Here is a 15,860-nt window from a genome sequence, read left to right as displayed (position 1 = left end):
AGGGCGGGGACACCGCATGTCCCTCTTGTTCCCGGGCATCCTCACACTATATTCCTGAGATAACTGGGCGATTATATCCATAAGGGGTTTCATCCCTTTTTGGTTTGGAGATTCGTGTTTCGGTTTTTCGGTTTTTGGGTAAAACGTATACAGAGCACTCCTCTCGGCGGCGCGAGATGCGGCCCCTGCCTTGGCTCCTCTGCTCCTATGCGGGAGCTATGGCGGGACCGCTATCGAGTACCTCTATCCATATTGTCTCAGAGTTTGACCGTTTTTATCTTTTATTATCGAATGCTCTCTCGTTCTCTCTGTTGCATACCTCCGTACGAGCGCGTCCGGAGAGCGCGCGCGTTCAGCGCCCCACCTTCGTCGGACGTCGCGACCGGCTGTCCCCCCGCCAACGATCTCGAGCGCTGTATGGGTCGCCTAAACGCCCCCTCCATGCTGTCGAAGCAGCGCTTCTAAATAGGCGCGGGTCAAGCCGCCACCATGGGCGCCATCCGGTGCAGATGCCCTCTCCACCTTGGGCATTGGCGGCTGACGCTGCACCGGCCATGCCCGCCCGAGGCTGCTAGGCCATGGGCCGGAGCTTCCCCTTCCGTGGGCAGGTTTGAGGACGTGGCCTAGGCGGGGATCTGGCGCCGGCTCACTTGGCACTTGGGCGCCGCCCGGGACTGGCCTCGTTTCCCGGTCCCGTCCGTACCAAAGCCGCCACCTGCGAGAGAGCTGAACAGCGTGAGCTAAGGCGCGCCTGGGGCTAGCGTACGTGGTAGAGTGCGGAGGGGAGTGGACGCGTGGCGGTATGGTCGACGCGGTATCGCCACCCCTCGAGCCACAGAGTTGTCGCAGGCTGGCCGGGCAAGCGCGCCAATTCGGTCCCGAGTACTTCGCCGTCGCGTCGGGTCCACCCCAGATGATCGGCGCGAGGTGCTCAAAGGCACCCGCGGTCTCGTGCTTTCCGAGCGCTGCATCGGGTACCTGCGCCGAGCCAGGAGATCAAGGGGTTGCGTTGAATGGCGCAGCGGGGCGGATGTCGTGGGCATGCAGCCCCTCCCACCCCCCTTCCGGGCTCACCCGGCCATCGACGCATGAGTGGTTGAGGACCACTCGCTCGTAGACCCACCGCCATGTGGCCAGCGGGTGGCGGTGAATGTTGGCTCGGCGCACCTAGGACCAGGCGCAGCCGTAATCGGCATGCGAGGGCTGCGATGCGTGTCGAAACCGGACGCGTGCGCCGCGAAGTAGTTGCTGGCGTACATGGACACTTTGGGAGGGGCATCGCCAAAGGCATGAGGCTTGCCAAACCACCGAGCGACGTTCTTCCAGCAAGTTGCAACCGAGAGGTTGTACTTGTCGCCGAGCAGAGACGCGGGGCGGTCCTTGACGAACATATCGTTGAGTGGCAAATAGCCAACCGATGGCTCTTTGCGGAGCATAGCGGCGAGGTAGCTCAGCCGCGTGCCGAGGTGGTTGATGCGCTCGTGAGCGTCGCCCTGCAGAAATGCGGTGATGTCGGGCAGCCGATCGTAGTGATCCACGACGAAGCGGAGGTAGACGCCCGCCTCGAATGCAAAGTTGGGCACGTAGCGGGGCGCTACCGGGTCGAGGCGCTGGTAGACGGGCGCCACGGCATAGTCGGCCCCCCTTGCAGGGCACGCCCAGGAAGGCACGCCCCGTCGCTCCCACTCGCGGTAGACCGCCGGCACAACAATGACAGGCTTTGGCCACGAAGAGGGGGCGGGCTCAGAGCGGGGGCCACTCGTGCATCTCGCAAGCTGCAACTGCAAGACGGAAGCGTTGACGGCAGCATTCTGACCTGACCGACGTATACGAGGCACCGACGGTTGCGACTCCCTCACCCGCGACAACTTTCCAGCCAGCCTCATCTCCATTGACACCTTCATCAACTCCCCCTCCCTCGAGCGGGTCATCGTGCCGACCGAAGTTGAAGTTGCGGGACAGTCGAGGAACGTGTGCCTCGATGGGACAACAATTGGAAGTAAGACGTTGCGCGGGTCCGTGTTGAAAAAACTAGTGTGGGACCTGCGGCGGTACCCGCCTCTGTTGTTCGGGCAGTGAGAGACCCGCGCGAAATTCTTTTTCTTTGCCCCTGACAACGCGTCCGACCCTGCGATCATGACGCTCAGCTCAGAAGAGGAAGAAGCGCCGCAGCCGGAGCCGGAGCCGGATGAGGGCTGCAGTCGAGATTCCTTGCTTGCGTTCATGCTCGAGACATCAATCGTCGTGAGCCACGCACAGGCGCCGCGGCCGAGTGCGTTCACGTCGCCACAGCCCGCCGCCGCGCCGCCACTCGCCTCGGTGCGAGCCGCGTGGAATGACTTTATCGGCGCGGCGCCCGAGCCGGCGGTGAGGCGCCGCTCAGCAGCCTCGTCGGTGGCGCCAAGAGTGGCGCTCCCGGCGTCTACCCTCGCGGACGACGCCGTCGAGGTGGGCTACGCCTTCCCCCCGGGGGCGACGCCGCCGCCGCGGCTCGCCGCGTTTTCGCTCCCATCCGTCGTTGCGGTGCCCGACGACCCCGAGGAGATGAGCCCGAGGCTCGTCCAGTTTTGCCTCACTTCGAGCGACGGCTCGCTGACTTGGGGCTGCGCGCTGCAGCGGGGCGAGGCGCGTCAGGTGTCGGCGGAGGAGGCGGAGGAGGCGGAGGCCCCGCCAGGCGCGCCGGGCACGGTCGCGGTGCACCGCCAGCTCTTTGCGCGCGCGCTGGTCTTGCTCTCCCCTTGGCCAATGGCGTGACTGCTCCCGCAGAGCTCTCCGGCGTCTGGCGGCGTCTCTTCACAGCCGTCGGGTGTGGGCAGGTGGAACTGCACAAGACGCTGCTCAAGCACCTCGTCGCCAACCGCGAGTGCCTCTGGCCGACGGCCGACGGCCGCGACGAGGCCGGGCCGGCGGACGGCGGCGGGGGCGGGGGCGGCGGCGGAGGTTTGGGTGCCGCAGCGGAGCGGGCGGCGCGGCTGACAGCGCTGCTGCGCGAGGCGGAGGCGGTGGTGCGGCAGAGCGTTCCGGAGCTGAGGTGGCTGCTGCGGCACCCGCTCTGGCTGCCGGTGCCGCTCGCGCCGCTCTGCAAGGCGCTGCAGTGGGAGAGCGCTGAGGCGCCGATCCGCCCCCCCCCCACACCGCCCGCTCCGCCCAGCCACCCTTCGGTCCACCGCTCCTCGGCCCACCGCTCCTCGCCCCGCCAGGTCGCCTACCTCCTGCTCGCCGCCCTCACCGACCAGCGCGTCCTCCTCCACTCGCGAGACCCCCTCGTCGCCTTCTCCGCCGCGAGTGCGTGCCCCCCCCCCCCCCCCCCCTCCCCCCTCCAACCCCCAACCCCCAACCTGCGGCCCCCCACACCTCGGCACACACCCGCCGCTCCAGCCCCACCCACACCCACACCCACGCGCATGTCCCGGCCCCTCCAGGCGCGCTGCGCTGCCTCCTCGCTCCGCTCGAGTACTCCGGCTCGTCGCACTCGCTGAGACAGCCCCTCCCGCTTACGAGAGGCGAGGGCTCCCCCCCCAAACACACACACTCCGAGCCTGGCCGCCTCCGCGTGCGGCAGGGGTCTTCATTCCCTTCCTGCCTGCCGGGCTCATGCCCCTCGAGGACGCTCGCACGCTGCTCTTCGACTGCTCGACCCCGTACCTGATTGCGTGCGAGCCCCACCCCTGCCCCACCTCTGCCCCACCCCTGCCCCCTCTCTCCCCACACCACGCCCTCGGCGCGTCCTCGACACGCCCCCCACACACCGGACGAGCCGCCCCGCCCCCGCCGAGGGCCTCTGCTGCCGCAGGTGCGAGACCCTCCTCGTCGCGCGGCTGGGCGCGGTCCTCGGCCGCCGCAGCGCAGAGGCCCGCCGCTTCCCGCGCCGCAGGAGTGGGGCGGTCGCGTCGCGCCTGTAGGTGCCGGACGTGGCGGTGGTGGCGGACCTCGACCGGGGTGCGCCGATCTGTGCCTGCCGCCCCCCTCTCCTCTTCGCGGTGGAGCGGCTCAGCGCCCCCTGCCGTTCCGCCGCTCCCGCCAGGCGCCGTCCACAAAGCCCCATCTACGGAGTGGTTCTCGGCGCGCGCACCGCCCGTCCTCTCGCTCTGCACCGAGCTGGCGGTCAGCGCGCGTGGCGGCGCCGGGCAGCAGGGGCGTGCCCCGAGCCGTACCTCTTCCGGAGGTAGGCGGCGTGCATGGGCGACTGCATTCGTTTCCGGCAGAGCGGCGTGCAGGCGAGGGCGAGCTTCGCACCCCGCCCCTCGCACCTCGCGCCACCCTCCGCACTCCCCTGCACTCTCGCTCTCACCGGCGCCGTCGCGGCGCGGCACCGGGCGTCACACAGCCCGCTCTCCTTGTTTGCCCGAGGTCGCATGCCTGCGCTTTGTGGTCGACGTCCTCAACTTGGGCTCCGGCTTCCTCGCCTCCTCGCGCGCGCCCGCCGACGATGCCGCGCGGCGGCAGCTGGCGCTACTTCGCACGTTTGCCGACGACGTCACCAGCCGGTGCCGCGCCAAGGGATTGGGTGCCGACGCCCTCGCAAGCCTGCAGCGGGCGAGGCTACAGTCGGAGGGCGCCATCCTTGCTGACGTCTGCGACGTGGCGCTCGCGAGTGCCGGGGAGGCGCGCGCGGAGCGGCTAACGGCCGACGGCGGCGCGTGGCACCGCGGCGGCCAAGACAACTGGGCCGCCGGCTTGCTGGGCGACGCCGCGCCGCACGCGGGGGGCCTCGCGGCGCAGCTGGCGGGCGGCGGCGAGCCCGCGCCGGTGTGCCGGCAGTTGCGGCACGTGTACGCGTCGCAGTCCTTCCGGCAGTGGTGGCTGCAGCCGTCGCGCACGCGCTCGCCCGATCGGTTGCAGTGGATGGAGTTCCGCGCAAAAGGCATCGACCTCTCCGAGTACGTGCGCGAGAATCGGGACTCCCTCGCCGTGCTGGAGCAGTCGGTTTCGCAGCGCATCCACGATTTGCTCGCCAAGGCTAGCGTCGATGGAGTCGAAAGGGCGGCTCCGCAGGAAGGCGACCCGTATCGACGAGAGGGGCTTGACAAGTGAGTCATCAGCGTGTGGTGTCTGAGACTCTGGTGTGTGGACTCGCGTGTGCTGCGGCTCTCTTTCATGCGCGCTGGGGTAGCGGGTCACCCTGTGAAGGTATCCCGTCGCTGTTAGACGCTGGCACGCGCTGGCCCCGGGGGGGCGCGGGCGTGGGGGGCTGTCTGTCCTCCTGCGCTCACGCGCTCAGCTCATATATTTTTGTGTGGCCGTCTCTGGCCTCTGGCCTCAGCTGGGGGCGGCCCGCGGCCGCGCCCCCAGGCGTGGGCTAGCTCCTATAGCTGCAAGCTGGGGGCTTGTTGGGGAGGGGGGCTCTGCCGTCCGCGGAGAGAAAACAGCCCTCTTTTATGTCTTAAAGCCGAGATATGTCCCCTCTCTCTTCCGCTCGCCCACAAATAAAAGATACCCGTAACCCCGAGAGCGGGAGGCAGAGCACAAGTGAGACAGGTCGCGCGCGATCCGGACGCCCCCCCGCATGCAGCACTACCATTGGCAAGGGACACCTCACGCGGGGAGGTGGGGGCGGGAGAGGGAGGGGCGGGAGGGGTATGGGAAAGGCAGGAGACACCCTCGTGGACACCTGCTCGCGAGCAGAGGCAGGGACGGGCGTAGAGACACACAGGGACGGCGGTACATAACCCCCTCGCGCCCGTCCCCCAGCTAGACCCCACGCTCCTAATGCTCCGCAGCGCATGTCCAGCGCGGGCTCAAGAGAACGCGGCCGTTTTGGAGTGGCGGCGGCGGGGAGGGGGCGTGGGCCCGGGACCATGTGTACGTGCGCACTTCGCGCTCCCTCACCCAAAGAGACGTCGCCCAGAGAGGATAGCCGTATCGACGACCGTACCGTCGAGCCCGTCGATGTCGACCGGCAGCTCGTCCGCGTGGTCGGTGTCGGGGTACGCGTGCGCGTGCTCCACCACGTGGTGGTGCTCAGCGTAGGTCGGATCCACATCAGGCAGGGGTGGCGCCGGGCCCGGCGGTGGGCATGGGGAGCCAATCAGCTCGCAGATGGTCTTTTGGATCTGCAAGTTGACTGTCGCGGCGAGCGATAGCAGCATTTGCACAGACGTGGCAACGTTGCCAGGCAACGGCGGCGGCGACGGCGGCGACGGCGGGAAGGGCGGCGGCGACGGAGGCGGTGCGGGGCCGTCGGGAGGGGGCGGGCCGGGAGGGGGAGGGGGTCCGGGAGGGGGGGGGCTTGGAGGCGGAGGCACGATTGCCTCGTCGGCGTCGGGGGTGCCGTCGCCGTCCGAGTCGGGGTCGAGGTAGTCGGGGATGCTGTCGCCGTCCGAGTCGATAACGCCCTCGTCGGCGTCGGGCAGCTTATCGCCGTCCGAGTCGGGGTCGAGGTTGTTTGGAATGCCGTCGCTGTCCGTGTCGACGTTGCCCTCCTCGGAGTCGGGGATGGCGTCGCCGTCCGAGTCGGGGTCGAGGTAGTCTGGAAGGGCGTCGCTGTCCGTGTCGGCGGAGCCCTCGTCCGCGTCGGGCAGCTTATCGCCGTCCGAGTCGGGGTCGAGGTCGTTCATAATGCCGTCGCTGTCCGTGTCCGCCGTGCCGCTTTCTTCCATGTCTGGCTTGCCGTCGCTGTCGGAATCATCGACCACAGTCTCCTTCATGTAGAGTGTCTGACAGCAGCCATCTTCTGGCACCGGCTTCCACATCTGAACGTACGCCATATCGTTGGCCGGCATCCCATCATCCGGGTTTTGGTAGATTTCAAGCATATCCATCGGTATGGCTGTCATGTCCGCAATCATTTCCTTTAGCGACGGAGTGTCGTACTTGAAGGATTCTATATTGGGGTCTATGTAGCCAAAGGTCGTGTAATCCTTGATGGGGAAGGTCATCGTCTCCCCAAAGGTGCCGGTGCCGATCAGATCGCTCGGCGTCGGAATGTGAGTGACGCAAGTGGCGGGCACGTCATCCACGTCCATGCGCACGTGGTGGCCGGGGATGACGTCCGCGCCCTCTAGGGTGTCGTTGTCATCGTATTCCACAAAGTCGTGCCCGGGGGTTGAGTCGAACAGGCGGATTTTGGTTTCGTCGTCAATACCGAGAAGCCCCGCGATTTGTCCCTTGAGCTGTGCGAATGTCGTCTCCGGGCCGTTTTCCGGCTCCATGTGGAGGAGCGAGCCAAAGGCGCCGTTCTGCGCACAGGAGACGCGGGTTTCGGCCTCAGACATTGAGGGGCGCGCTGCTTGGGGCGTGGACGTGGGATGCGGGATGAGGGGTGTGTGTGTGTGGGGGGGGGGGATCACCTCTTGCGGGCACTTGCCCTGGGAAAACTCTGAAGGCAGCTCGATGGAGATGACCATCTCAGGCAAGGGCGGCACCGTGTCCGAGTAGAAGTCGAGGTCCATGCACGGCTCAAGAGGGATAAGAACACTGTCGTCGGGGCACACATCAACTTGGGTGCCGGAAGTCGTAACGAGCTGGTCTTCAGCCGGGATGCCCAGGTAGGCCGCGAGCTTTCCTTTCAGCTCGCCGCATGTCATGCCGTCTTCCGTCGCAAGCACAATCTCTGGGCCAAAGGCGTCCACGAGCTCTTCAGGCGTCTTGATGCTCATCTGCAACGGGCGGTTGTGGGTGGGTGGTGGGCAGGTGATGGGCGGAGGCGGTGGGTGAGTCTCTCCACACGCCTTGACAGCTGTATCAGCAACATCGTCCGGGCCAAAGGTCCCTGGTAGCTCGACGTCGATGGTGTCGCCGGATTCGACGCCATCCTCTATGAGGGTCGTGCTGTCGGGGTAAGCTTCCTCTTCGTCGTGGTGGATCAGCGTGATGTCGGGGAAGGAGAGGCCGATCTTGTCAGCGATTTGCGCCTTGAGCTCTCCAAACGTGGCGTACGGCGACACCATCATATTGTAGCCCGCGCCGTCATGATCGACAACCCCTTCAAAGCATGTGCCCATGAAGACGTCGGGCAGGTGGATGCGGAGGAGGAAGGGCGGCAAGGGAGGTCCGGGGGGGGGCGGCGTCGGGTCGGGTGTGCCGTCGCTGTTCGTGTCCACCCCCTCCTCGCCGTTGGGTGTGCCGTCGCCGTCCGAGTCGGGGTCGGAACCGTTTGGAATGCCGTCGCTGTCATCATCCTCCTCGCCGCTGGGGACGCCGTCGCTGTCCGGGTCCTCCTCGCCGTCGGGTGTGCCGTCGCTGTTCGAGTCCACCGAGTTGGGGTCGGAATCGTTTGGAACGCCGTCGCCGTCCGAGTCGGGGTCGGAACCGTTTGGAATGCCGTCGCTGTCATCATCGCCCAGATCGCCCTCCTCGCCTTCGGGTGTGCCGTCGCCGTCCGAGTCGGGGTCGGAACCGTTTGGAATGCCGTCGCTGTCATCATCCTCCTCGCCCCTGGGGACGCCGTCGCTGTCCGGGTCCTCCTCGCCGTCGGGTGTGCCGTCGCTGTTCGAGTCCACCGAGTTGGGGTCGATACCGTTTGGAATGCCGTCGCTGTCATCATCCTCCTCGGCGTCGGGTGTGCCGTCGCTGTTCGTGTCCACCCCCTCCTCGCCTTCGGGTGTGCCGTCGCCGTCCGAGTCGGGGTCGGAACCGTTTGGAATGCCGTCGCTGTCATCATCCTCCTCGCCCCTGGGGACGCCGTCGCTGTCCGGGTCCTCCTCGCCGTCGGGTGTGCCGTCGCTGTTCGAGTCCACCGAGTTGGGGTCGATACCGTTTGGAATGCCGTCGCTGTCATCATCGGCGTTTGGGTCGACGTAGTTTGGGTCGTACTCGTTGGGGGTGCCGTCGCTGTCATCATCAAAGATGGGCGGCGGCGGCGGCTTGGGAGTCATCCCCGGCGGGAACGGTGGCGACGGCGGCGACGGTGGCGGCGAGGGTGGCGGCGACGGGCATGGGAACAGCTGATTGCCAACGGACATACAGTTGTCATATTGGAACTTGCACACCATGCAGCCAAACGTGCAGGACGGATAGCTTTCCCAATCGGTTGGGAACGACGGCGCCATAGGTTCGGCGTAGGAGCTATCACACTCTGCGGCGTCGTCGATCGATGGGCAAAACTCTCCCGTCTCCATGCCCCCGAGCCGCGTCTTGCCAGAGATGTCGTAGCCTCCCCCTCCTGGGCCGGTGATGCAGGAGTCCGGACTTGCCGGCGGCAGGGGCGGCGACGGCGACGGCGGCGGCTTCGGCGCCCGGAAAGGCGGGAACGGCGGTGCGGGTGGTGGCGGCGACGGGATCGGTGGCGGGGGCGAAAAGGAAGGGAGTCCGGGACTCGGTGAAGGAGGCGGCGGCTCGGGGTGCGGCGGGGCGGGCGGCGCTGGCGGCGGCATCGGCGGCGATGGCGGCGAGGGGGGCGGGGCGGGCGGGGCGGGCGGGGGCGACGGCGGGAAGTGATCGTAGCAGAAGACATCGAGCTCCTTGTACGCGATCTGCTCGTTGTACCAGTTCGAGTGCATGGTCACGCGGAGGTACATGGGGTCGCCGAACGAGAGGTGGGTGTTGTCGATGTCCGCCACGAAGGTCCGCGGCGTGTAGTCCAGCGCGATCTCCTTTGTGCACCCCTGAATCGCGATCAGCCTCGCCTCCTCCTCCGGGGTGCAGCTGTCGCAGCCGCAGCCGTGGCCGTCCTTGTCCGCGTCATAGTACAGACTGACTTGGTCTGTGGCGACGTGCGGCATGCCCCACTGGTAGTCGTACGAGCGGCCGACGAAGCTCAAGACGACCTGGCAGTGGTTGTCGCCGTGGACATACAGGTTGTGGTCCATCTCATCTGGGTGGCCTGGGCACGCCTCGACCTTGAGCCCCTCGGGCTCGGCTCCAAGAAGAGTGTCAAACTTGTGGGGCGTGGCTCCAACCGTGATGGCGATGCCGACATTCAGGCAGCCCTCTGCATGGATTGGGCCAAAGGTCTGGAAGACACCGGAGCCCCGGTTCTCACGCGCGCCGGAATGCTGTTCTCCGTAACTGTCGTGGCCGGTTCCGAAAAGCTTGGCGCCAATGAGCATGGGGCTGAAGCCGCCCCGCCAGGCCTGGGTAAAAAAGTTGGCGCTCAGGAACCGCGTGTTGGTGTACTCATCGAGCTCGTTGAGTTTGTCTGTAATCGGCATGAGGTTGTCTTTAATCCCAGTCGGCCAGCCCGTGATAGCGCATTCGACCAGGCCAGCGGCGCAGTACCAGTACTGCGTGCCCGGCGGTAACTGTCCCACCTCATTCGTGAATTGAACGTTCGATTCGAAGGGAGCCGCCCCACTCGCGACCACGGCGGTGAGGTCGGGCATGCCCCAGACCTGGTACCTGGGGCGCGTTATGGCGTCCACACCATCCACAGCAGCGAGCGCGAGCACAGCGGAGGCCGCACGCATGGCCGCAAGAGAATGCCCCGCGCTGCTGCGGACGTTCAACACAGCGCCAAAACGTCGCTCTGCTAACTAGGAGCGACACACCAAAAAACACGCCCCTCTTAGTCGTTATGAACGGCCGTCGTGGGACCGCGCCCGATTTCGCCAGTAGAAAGCTTATTACTTTCGAGAGCCCTTTTGGTGGGACAAAAGCAAGAGAGGGTCAAGGGGGGGGGGGGGGGTGATGGACGGGTGGATGGAGAGGTTGGGTGGGGGGGGTTGGGGGGGTGCGGGGGGGGGAGGGTGCGGGGGGGGGGGGGGGGGGTACCGCGGAAGGACTTGTTCCACCCCTCCCTGCACTGGATTTAGCCCGCCCGCGGTGCGTGGCGGGGATTGATCCCCTCGCTCGCGCCTCGGAAACAAACAAACCCCCCCAAAAAAACTGGATGGGCATGCACATGGACATGGACATGCACAAAATGGACACATGCCCACATCACATGGGCCCGCATAAAACCATGGGTGTCACGGGGAAATGATTTGTTATTGGTTTTCTAAAATCTCTCTCTGTGTGCCCACCCGGCCGGAGTGGCTCATCATGAGCGCATACGCGACACCAGGTGGCAGGTGCTTGAAGCCTTATGTATCTGTCGGTGGTGCCAACTGGCGCTTCGATTACCAGGCGTGACGCTGGCACGGAAACAAAAGAGATTAACTCCACAAACAAAGAACGAGAAAACGGAGCGATCGACGACGGGCGCCCGTGCACGGCGCTCGCCTCTCTCGGCTCTCGCTGGGGATGGCCCTCACACGCAAACCTCCTCGGCGCGTTTGGACACTACGTTCGGCACCACCCGGAGGTCTCTCAAACTTTGGTCGTGCTGGTGAGGTGCTCATTGCGATGTTTGATACGCGACCGCTGCAGCGCTGGGCGTCGGGTGGGGTCGGAGCAGGGTCTTACGACTACTGGTCCCTGGCGGCACGGCTCAACCAGCTATATGCGTGTCGACATGGCTACGACTTCCGTTACTTTCTCGAGGTGCGCAAAATGCCGGCGTGCGCCCGCTCGCCTTTTGTGCACTGCCCAGGCCTTGCTGCTGCTTTGCAGCACGGGCCGAGTCGCGCATCTTCCACTTCTACAGTCATATCTCTAGCGGCACGGGCGGGGCCGCGGAGTTCTTCTCACGCACCGATCGCAGGTGCGCGCCAGTGGCGAAGCAGTACCGCAGGTAAACGTGCTGGATGACTCCGGTAACTCGCCAAGCAAGGTTGCCGGCACGTGCTTGCTGCGTGGTGCTGAGTGGCGCGCGACGTCATGGTGAGCCGGGGCGTGAGATATGCAGTCAGCTGCGCAGGCGCTCAGACTTCATCACTTCGTCTTATCAGGTGCAAGCTGGCGGCGGTGGCACTCGGTCTCAGTCACGGCTACAGGACCGTCGTGATGATTGATTCTGACGCCTTTCTTCGCTCGGGGCGCCTCTCGCTCCGCATCGACGAGCTGGTCGCAGACCACGTGGCGAAGAGGCACGGGGAGTGGTCCTTCGCCAGCCAGCGGAATGGCGGGCCACGCACGCCGCTTTGGATGGCGGGCAATGCGCCGTTCAAGCCCGCGCAGCCGAACGCTGGACTGCAGGTGTGCCGCCGACATAGAGTCCGGAGACGTGGGAGGCGCTCACTGAGGCGCACACACACCGACCGGTGTCGGTTACCGGTCCGGACCGGATCCGGTGAGGCGAGGCGTGAGGAATGCGCGACCGTGCCACTGCGGGACCTTGGCGGGTCGCGTCTCGACCTCACCCAGCCTGCTAATCACAGGTATGGCGCGGCGGCCCCCTCCTAAACTCGAGCTGGGACGCGCTGCGCCGCTGGTGGGCAGCCGACGTCGGCGACTTCCACAACCGACATCACCCCTACGAGCAGGCGATGCCCCCCCTCTCCCGCGGCCACTTCCCCCCGGGCAGCATGCGCGCCATCTCGTCGAGAGGGCACGGGTTGCGCCCTCTAGGCGGGAATCAACAGGACGCTCGAGCGCGGGCGCGACTACGGTTTGCGAATTGTAGCCGAGAGCGCGCAAAACGCCACCCAAGTGCATCGCGTGGGGAGTTGAGGCCGACGTGGCATAAGCGCTCCTTCTGCGTGGCACCCAGGTGTGCTGCTCGGGCTCGAGTGGCTCAACAAGAGCGAGTGGCGCTCCCTGCCCGCCGCGCACATCTCCTCGGTCTCGCGATTCGACCGAATGCGCGCGCTCACACTGCACGCTCGATACCTGAGAGGAGCGACACTTCCCCTTCCACTCCCTGATGGTAGGGGTGTCGTTCCCTCACGGGAGGGGTGGTCATGCCGACACGCGCGCCACCATCACCTCAGGAGAGTGCTCGCTGCCACGCTGGCCAACATCCGCGGCAGCTTCTTACAAAGGTGCGGGCAGATGCCGAACGCGACGAGCATCGACGCAACTCGAACAGCCGAAAGGCTTCTCGAGCGTAGGGCGACCCAAAGCCGGGAGCACGCGCGGGAGTAGCGAGACCAAGTCGAGCGAGACCAACAAGTCGTGTTTTTTTTTTTAGGTGAGAGAAATAATATTGTCCGAGGAGGCCACCGGCCAAAAGCGCATGTCTTGAAGTAGCTGTGTGTGTATCGGTACGGCTGGGTGAGTGTGGGTGTGCGAGTGCGCGTCGCCTCTGTCTAAGGTAAGGTAAGGTAAACGTCTCCACACACACAAAGTGGTGGGGCAAGGGGGGGCAACCCTCGCATCTCCACGCCCGGACACGGGCAGGAGCCCCACGGCATTCAAAGTGCAAGCACCGGCCCGGTGCCGTGGGTGAGCAACCTGCACCCCACTCCCTCCCTCCCAGACACAGGACCCACACACAACCCCCACAGCGTGGACGACTACGTGTTCAGAAACACCAAGCAGCGAGGCGAGGGTGAAGGGGTAAGGGGCTGTGTGGGGCAGAATCTACATCTGACTACTCCATCTAGCCTGGGGGGTCGGAGGAGGGGGGGGCAGAAAGGGTAAGATATGGTTGAAGCCAGCTAGCGGTCGGACGCCCTGTCGGAATACTCCTCGGAGCCGGTGTCCTCGTCGTCGTCCTCGCCCGACGCGGAGATCGGGCGAGAGGTCTGCATCGCCTCGCCGGCTGTGAACCTGAACACGGCGTCGGCCGGCGCCGAGGCGCCGGCGGCCGTCATCAGGTGCATGACGAATCTGTCGCGGCATGCCGCATCTATCTCTCCATACTCGGCCAGCTCGGTTGCGAGCCAGTCCGAGGCGACGGTCGTCGCCACGGTCCCCTGGGGAACCTTGGCGTACACCTTGCTGGGGCCGCGCCGATATCCGTCGTCCCTCTCCGGGGGCAGCGAATATTCGACCTCTATTTTGGACCCGGCCTGGCTGCGCGTCTGCGCAGCTGCAGTCCGCAGCCCGGCCATCACGTACTGGATGTTCTCGCGCAGCTGCGCCCGCGGGGCCTCCGCGCGCTCGGCCTCGCTCGCGGCGCGCTCGCCAGCCTCCTTCGCCCGGCACGCCTTCTGCCGGGCCTTCTTGGCCTTGCGTGCCGCGGCCCGAGCCGCGAGCTGCTCCTTGGTGAGCTCCTTCTTCTTTGGCGCCTCTGTCTCCAGCAGGCGGAAAACACAAACCGGCAATGTACGATTCAATGTTCAAAATAAAAACAAAGTCAAAGAACTAGACAAATGCCAAATTCCAAATCGCAATAAACAATAAAACGGTCACGGCCTCTGAGACGAGATGGGATTTAGGGACATGTGTCCCCGCCCTGCACGATCTCTCTTGGGGGTGCGGTGCGCGGGAGGGAGATATCTTCCAATCCGGTCCCCTCACCGCGCCCTCTCTTCTCTGGTCACTGCAATAGAGCCGTTGTGTGTATGTGAAATTATGAATGTGTGTGTGTGTGTGTTTTCGCGTATGTTATCGTCGTCACATCACCCTGGTTTTGATAATTCCTCGCCACGCGGTCGGCCCACCCTCTCTCTCTGATCTCCGCAGCCTCTCTACTCGTCCTTCCCTTTTTCGCTCTGTTAAAGAGGTAGCCTCCACAGAAACCCGTCCTGCTGTGCCGGTGGTTCTGCCAACGCTGCGCCTGGCGGTCGCGACCCGCGTGCGACGATGCGGCGGTCTCGGCCGCGCGCAATGGCCTCGGGCCCGATGAGAATGGTTTGCCTCTCAATCTCTCGCCGCAAGTCATGGCTGGCCGTCTCGAGGAGCATCGCCGCGTCCTCGGCGTCAAAGAGCGCGCCCTCCATCCGGCACAGCTGCAACGCGGCCGCTTCCTCCCGCTGCTGCCGCCAGTGCATGTCGTGCTTGAAGACGCGGAACCGCCCCTCGAGCCGCCGCATCCGCCCCTCCGCCTCGTCGATGGCCTCGCCGACCTCGCGCAGCACCTGAGCCCACGGAGGGGCGAGCATGGGCATGCAGCCCCAGCCCCACCCAACCGCACAGCCCTAACACCTGCGCGCGGCCGCGCCGCTGTGCCGGACCTCCGCCGCGTCTCGATGTCCGCGCCGCCGGCGCGACCGCCACCGGCTCCCCAGCCGCAGGCTTGAAGAGCCCGCCCCACCCGCGCTTCAAAGAGGACCAGAGGTCGCCGCTCGCCTCCGCAGCCTCCGCGCCGGGCGGAGGCGCCTCCTCCTCCTCGCAGCTGTCCCGCCCGCTCTCCGTCTCCTCGAGCCCTCCTCTCTCGAGCTCGGCGAGAAGGAAGCCGAAATGCGTGAGGTCGACGCCGCCGTCGCCTCCTCCTCCGACGGTAGACGCGGCTGCCTCCGATCGCGACGTGCCGCCGGCGCCGGCGCCGCCCGCCAGCCTCGAGCCCACGCCGACGTTGCTGATCGAGTCGTCTGGTCCAATCTCAGACTCGCCGCGCTCCGAGTGGATCACCGAGGCGCGCGCGCTGAGGTTGCTCAGCGAGTCGTGCGGGCCGAGCTCCGAGGAAGCGTGGGCCGCGTTCAGCTTTGCGGCGGCGAGGGAGAGCTGCGAAGGATGCACCTGTGTGTGTGTGTGTGTGTGTGTGTGTGTGTGTGTGTGTGTGTGTGTGTGTGTGTGTGTGTGTGTTTGAGGGAGGGGGGGGGGGCACCTGTCGAGGCTCTCGCTGCGGCGGCAGGGGCGGCAGGGGCGCATCTCGGCTTCACGGCTGCTTCTCGGCTATGTCCCGCCCGCAGGAGGAGGGGCAAGTGCGGGATCCAGTGGCGGAGAGGGACCTGCCAGCACGGCTGGGAGGGAGTCAGGCGGCGCGCATCGGAAGGGGGGGGGGGGGGGGAAGGGGGAAGGGGGAAGGGGGGGGGGTAAGGGGGAAGCCCCCCCCCCCCCGCCAGGGCCGTGAAAATGGGCAAAAACTGGTCAATTCCCTCCCCAAGGGTTGGACCTGGACAAAGCAAACCGCTTTGGCCCCTCGAAACCCTAAAGTGTGGCCCCGCCCCCGCTCCCGCCGGTGCCCCCAATGGGGGGCTGCACGAGGGGGGGCCCCCCAGGAGGGCGGGAAACCTGTTCAAACCCGGCCCCGGGGGAAATCTCTCTGCTACGGG

General features: G+C 66.1%; 3 protein-coding genes across 3 annotated transcripts in view; 1 reads left to right on the top strand and 2 right to left on the bottom strand.

Annotated features, from left to right (window-relative positions):
• Positions 1–623: 623 nt before the first annotated feature.
• On the bottom strand, positions 624–2,138 carry EMIHUDRAFT_197272 (hypothetical protein; the record flags this gene model as incomplete). Its single annotated transcript, XM_005767111.1, has 6 exons — positions 624–715; positions 909–978; positions 1,075–1,157; positions 1,223–1,718; positions 1,839–1,977; positions 2,056–2,138. 6 exons carry the CDS (start codon positions 2,136–2,138, stop codon positions 624–626), a joined length of 963 nt encoding a protein of 320 aa, XP_005767168.1.
• Positions 2,139–3,881: 1,743 nt separating this feature from the next.
• EMIHUDRAFT_432600 (hypothetical protein) lies at positions 3,882–5,247 on the top strand. Its single transcript, XM_005767110.1, has 4 exons — positions 3,882–3,939; positions 4,025–4,104; positions 4,173–4,217; positions 4,351–5,247. The coding sequence occupies exons 3-4, from the start codon at positions 4,179–4,181 to the stop codon at positions 5,032–5,034; spliced, it is 723 nt and encodes a 240-aa protein (XP_005767167.1). The 5' UTR covers positions 3,882–3,939; positions 4,025–4,104; positions 4,173–4,178; the 3' UTR covers positions 5,035–5,247.
• Positions 5,248–14,353: 9,106 nt separating this feature from the next.
• Positions 14,354–15,860, bottom strand: part of EMIHUDRAFT_350284 (hypothetical protein) — a 2,624-nt gene continuing 1,117 nt past the window's right edge. The window contains exons 5-6 of the mRNA XM_005767109.1: positions 14,791–15,324; positions 14,354–14,723 (exon numbers count right to left, since the gene is read on the bottom strand). Of these exons, the coding sequence (XP_005767166.1) occupies positions 14,361–14,723; positions 14,791–15,324 (897 nt within the window). The 3' untranslated portion in view covers positions 14,354–14,360. The remainder of the gene's footprint in view (positions 14,724–14,790; positions 15,325–15,860) is intronic.

This window comes from Emiliania huxleyi, assembly GCF_000372725.1.
Source record: "Emiliania huxleyi CCMP1516 unplaced genomic scaffold EMIHUscaffold_5, whole genome shotgun sequence".
Taxonomy (NCBI): domain Eukaryota; phylum Haptophyta; order Isochrysidales; family Noelaerhabdaceae; genus Emiliania; species Emiliania huxleyi.
Note: the sequence above shows the minus strand (reverse complement) of the source record. Positions and strands in the feature narration are given on the sequence as shown.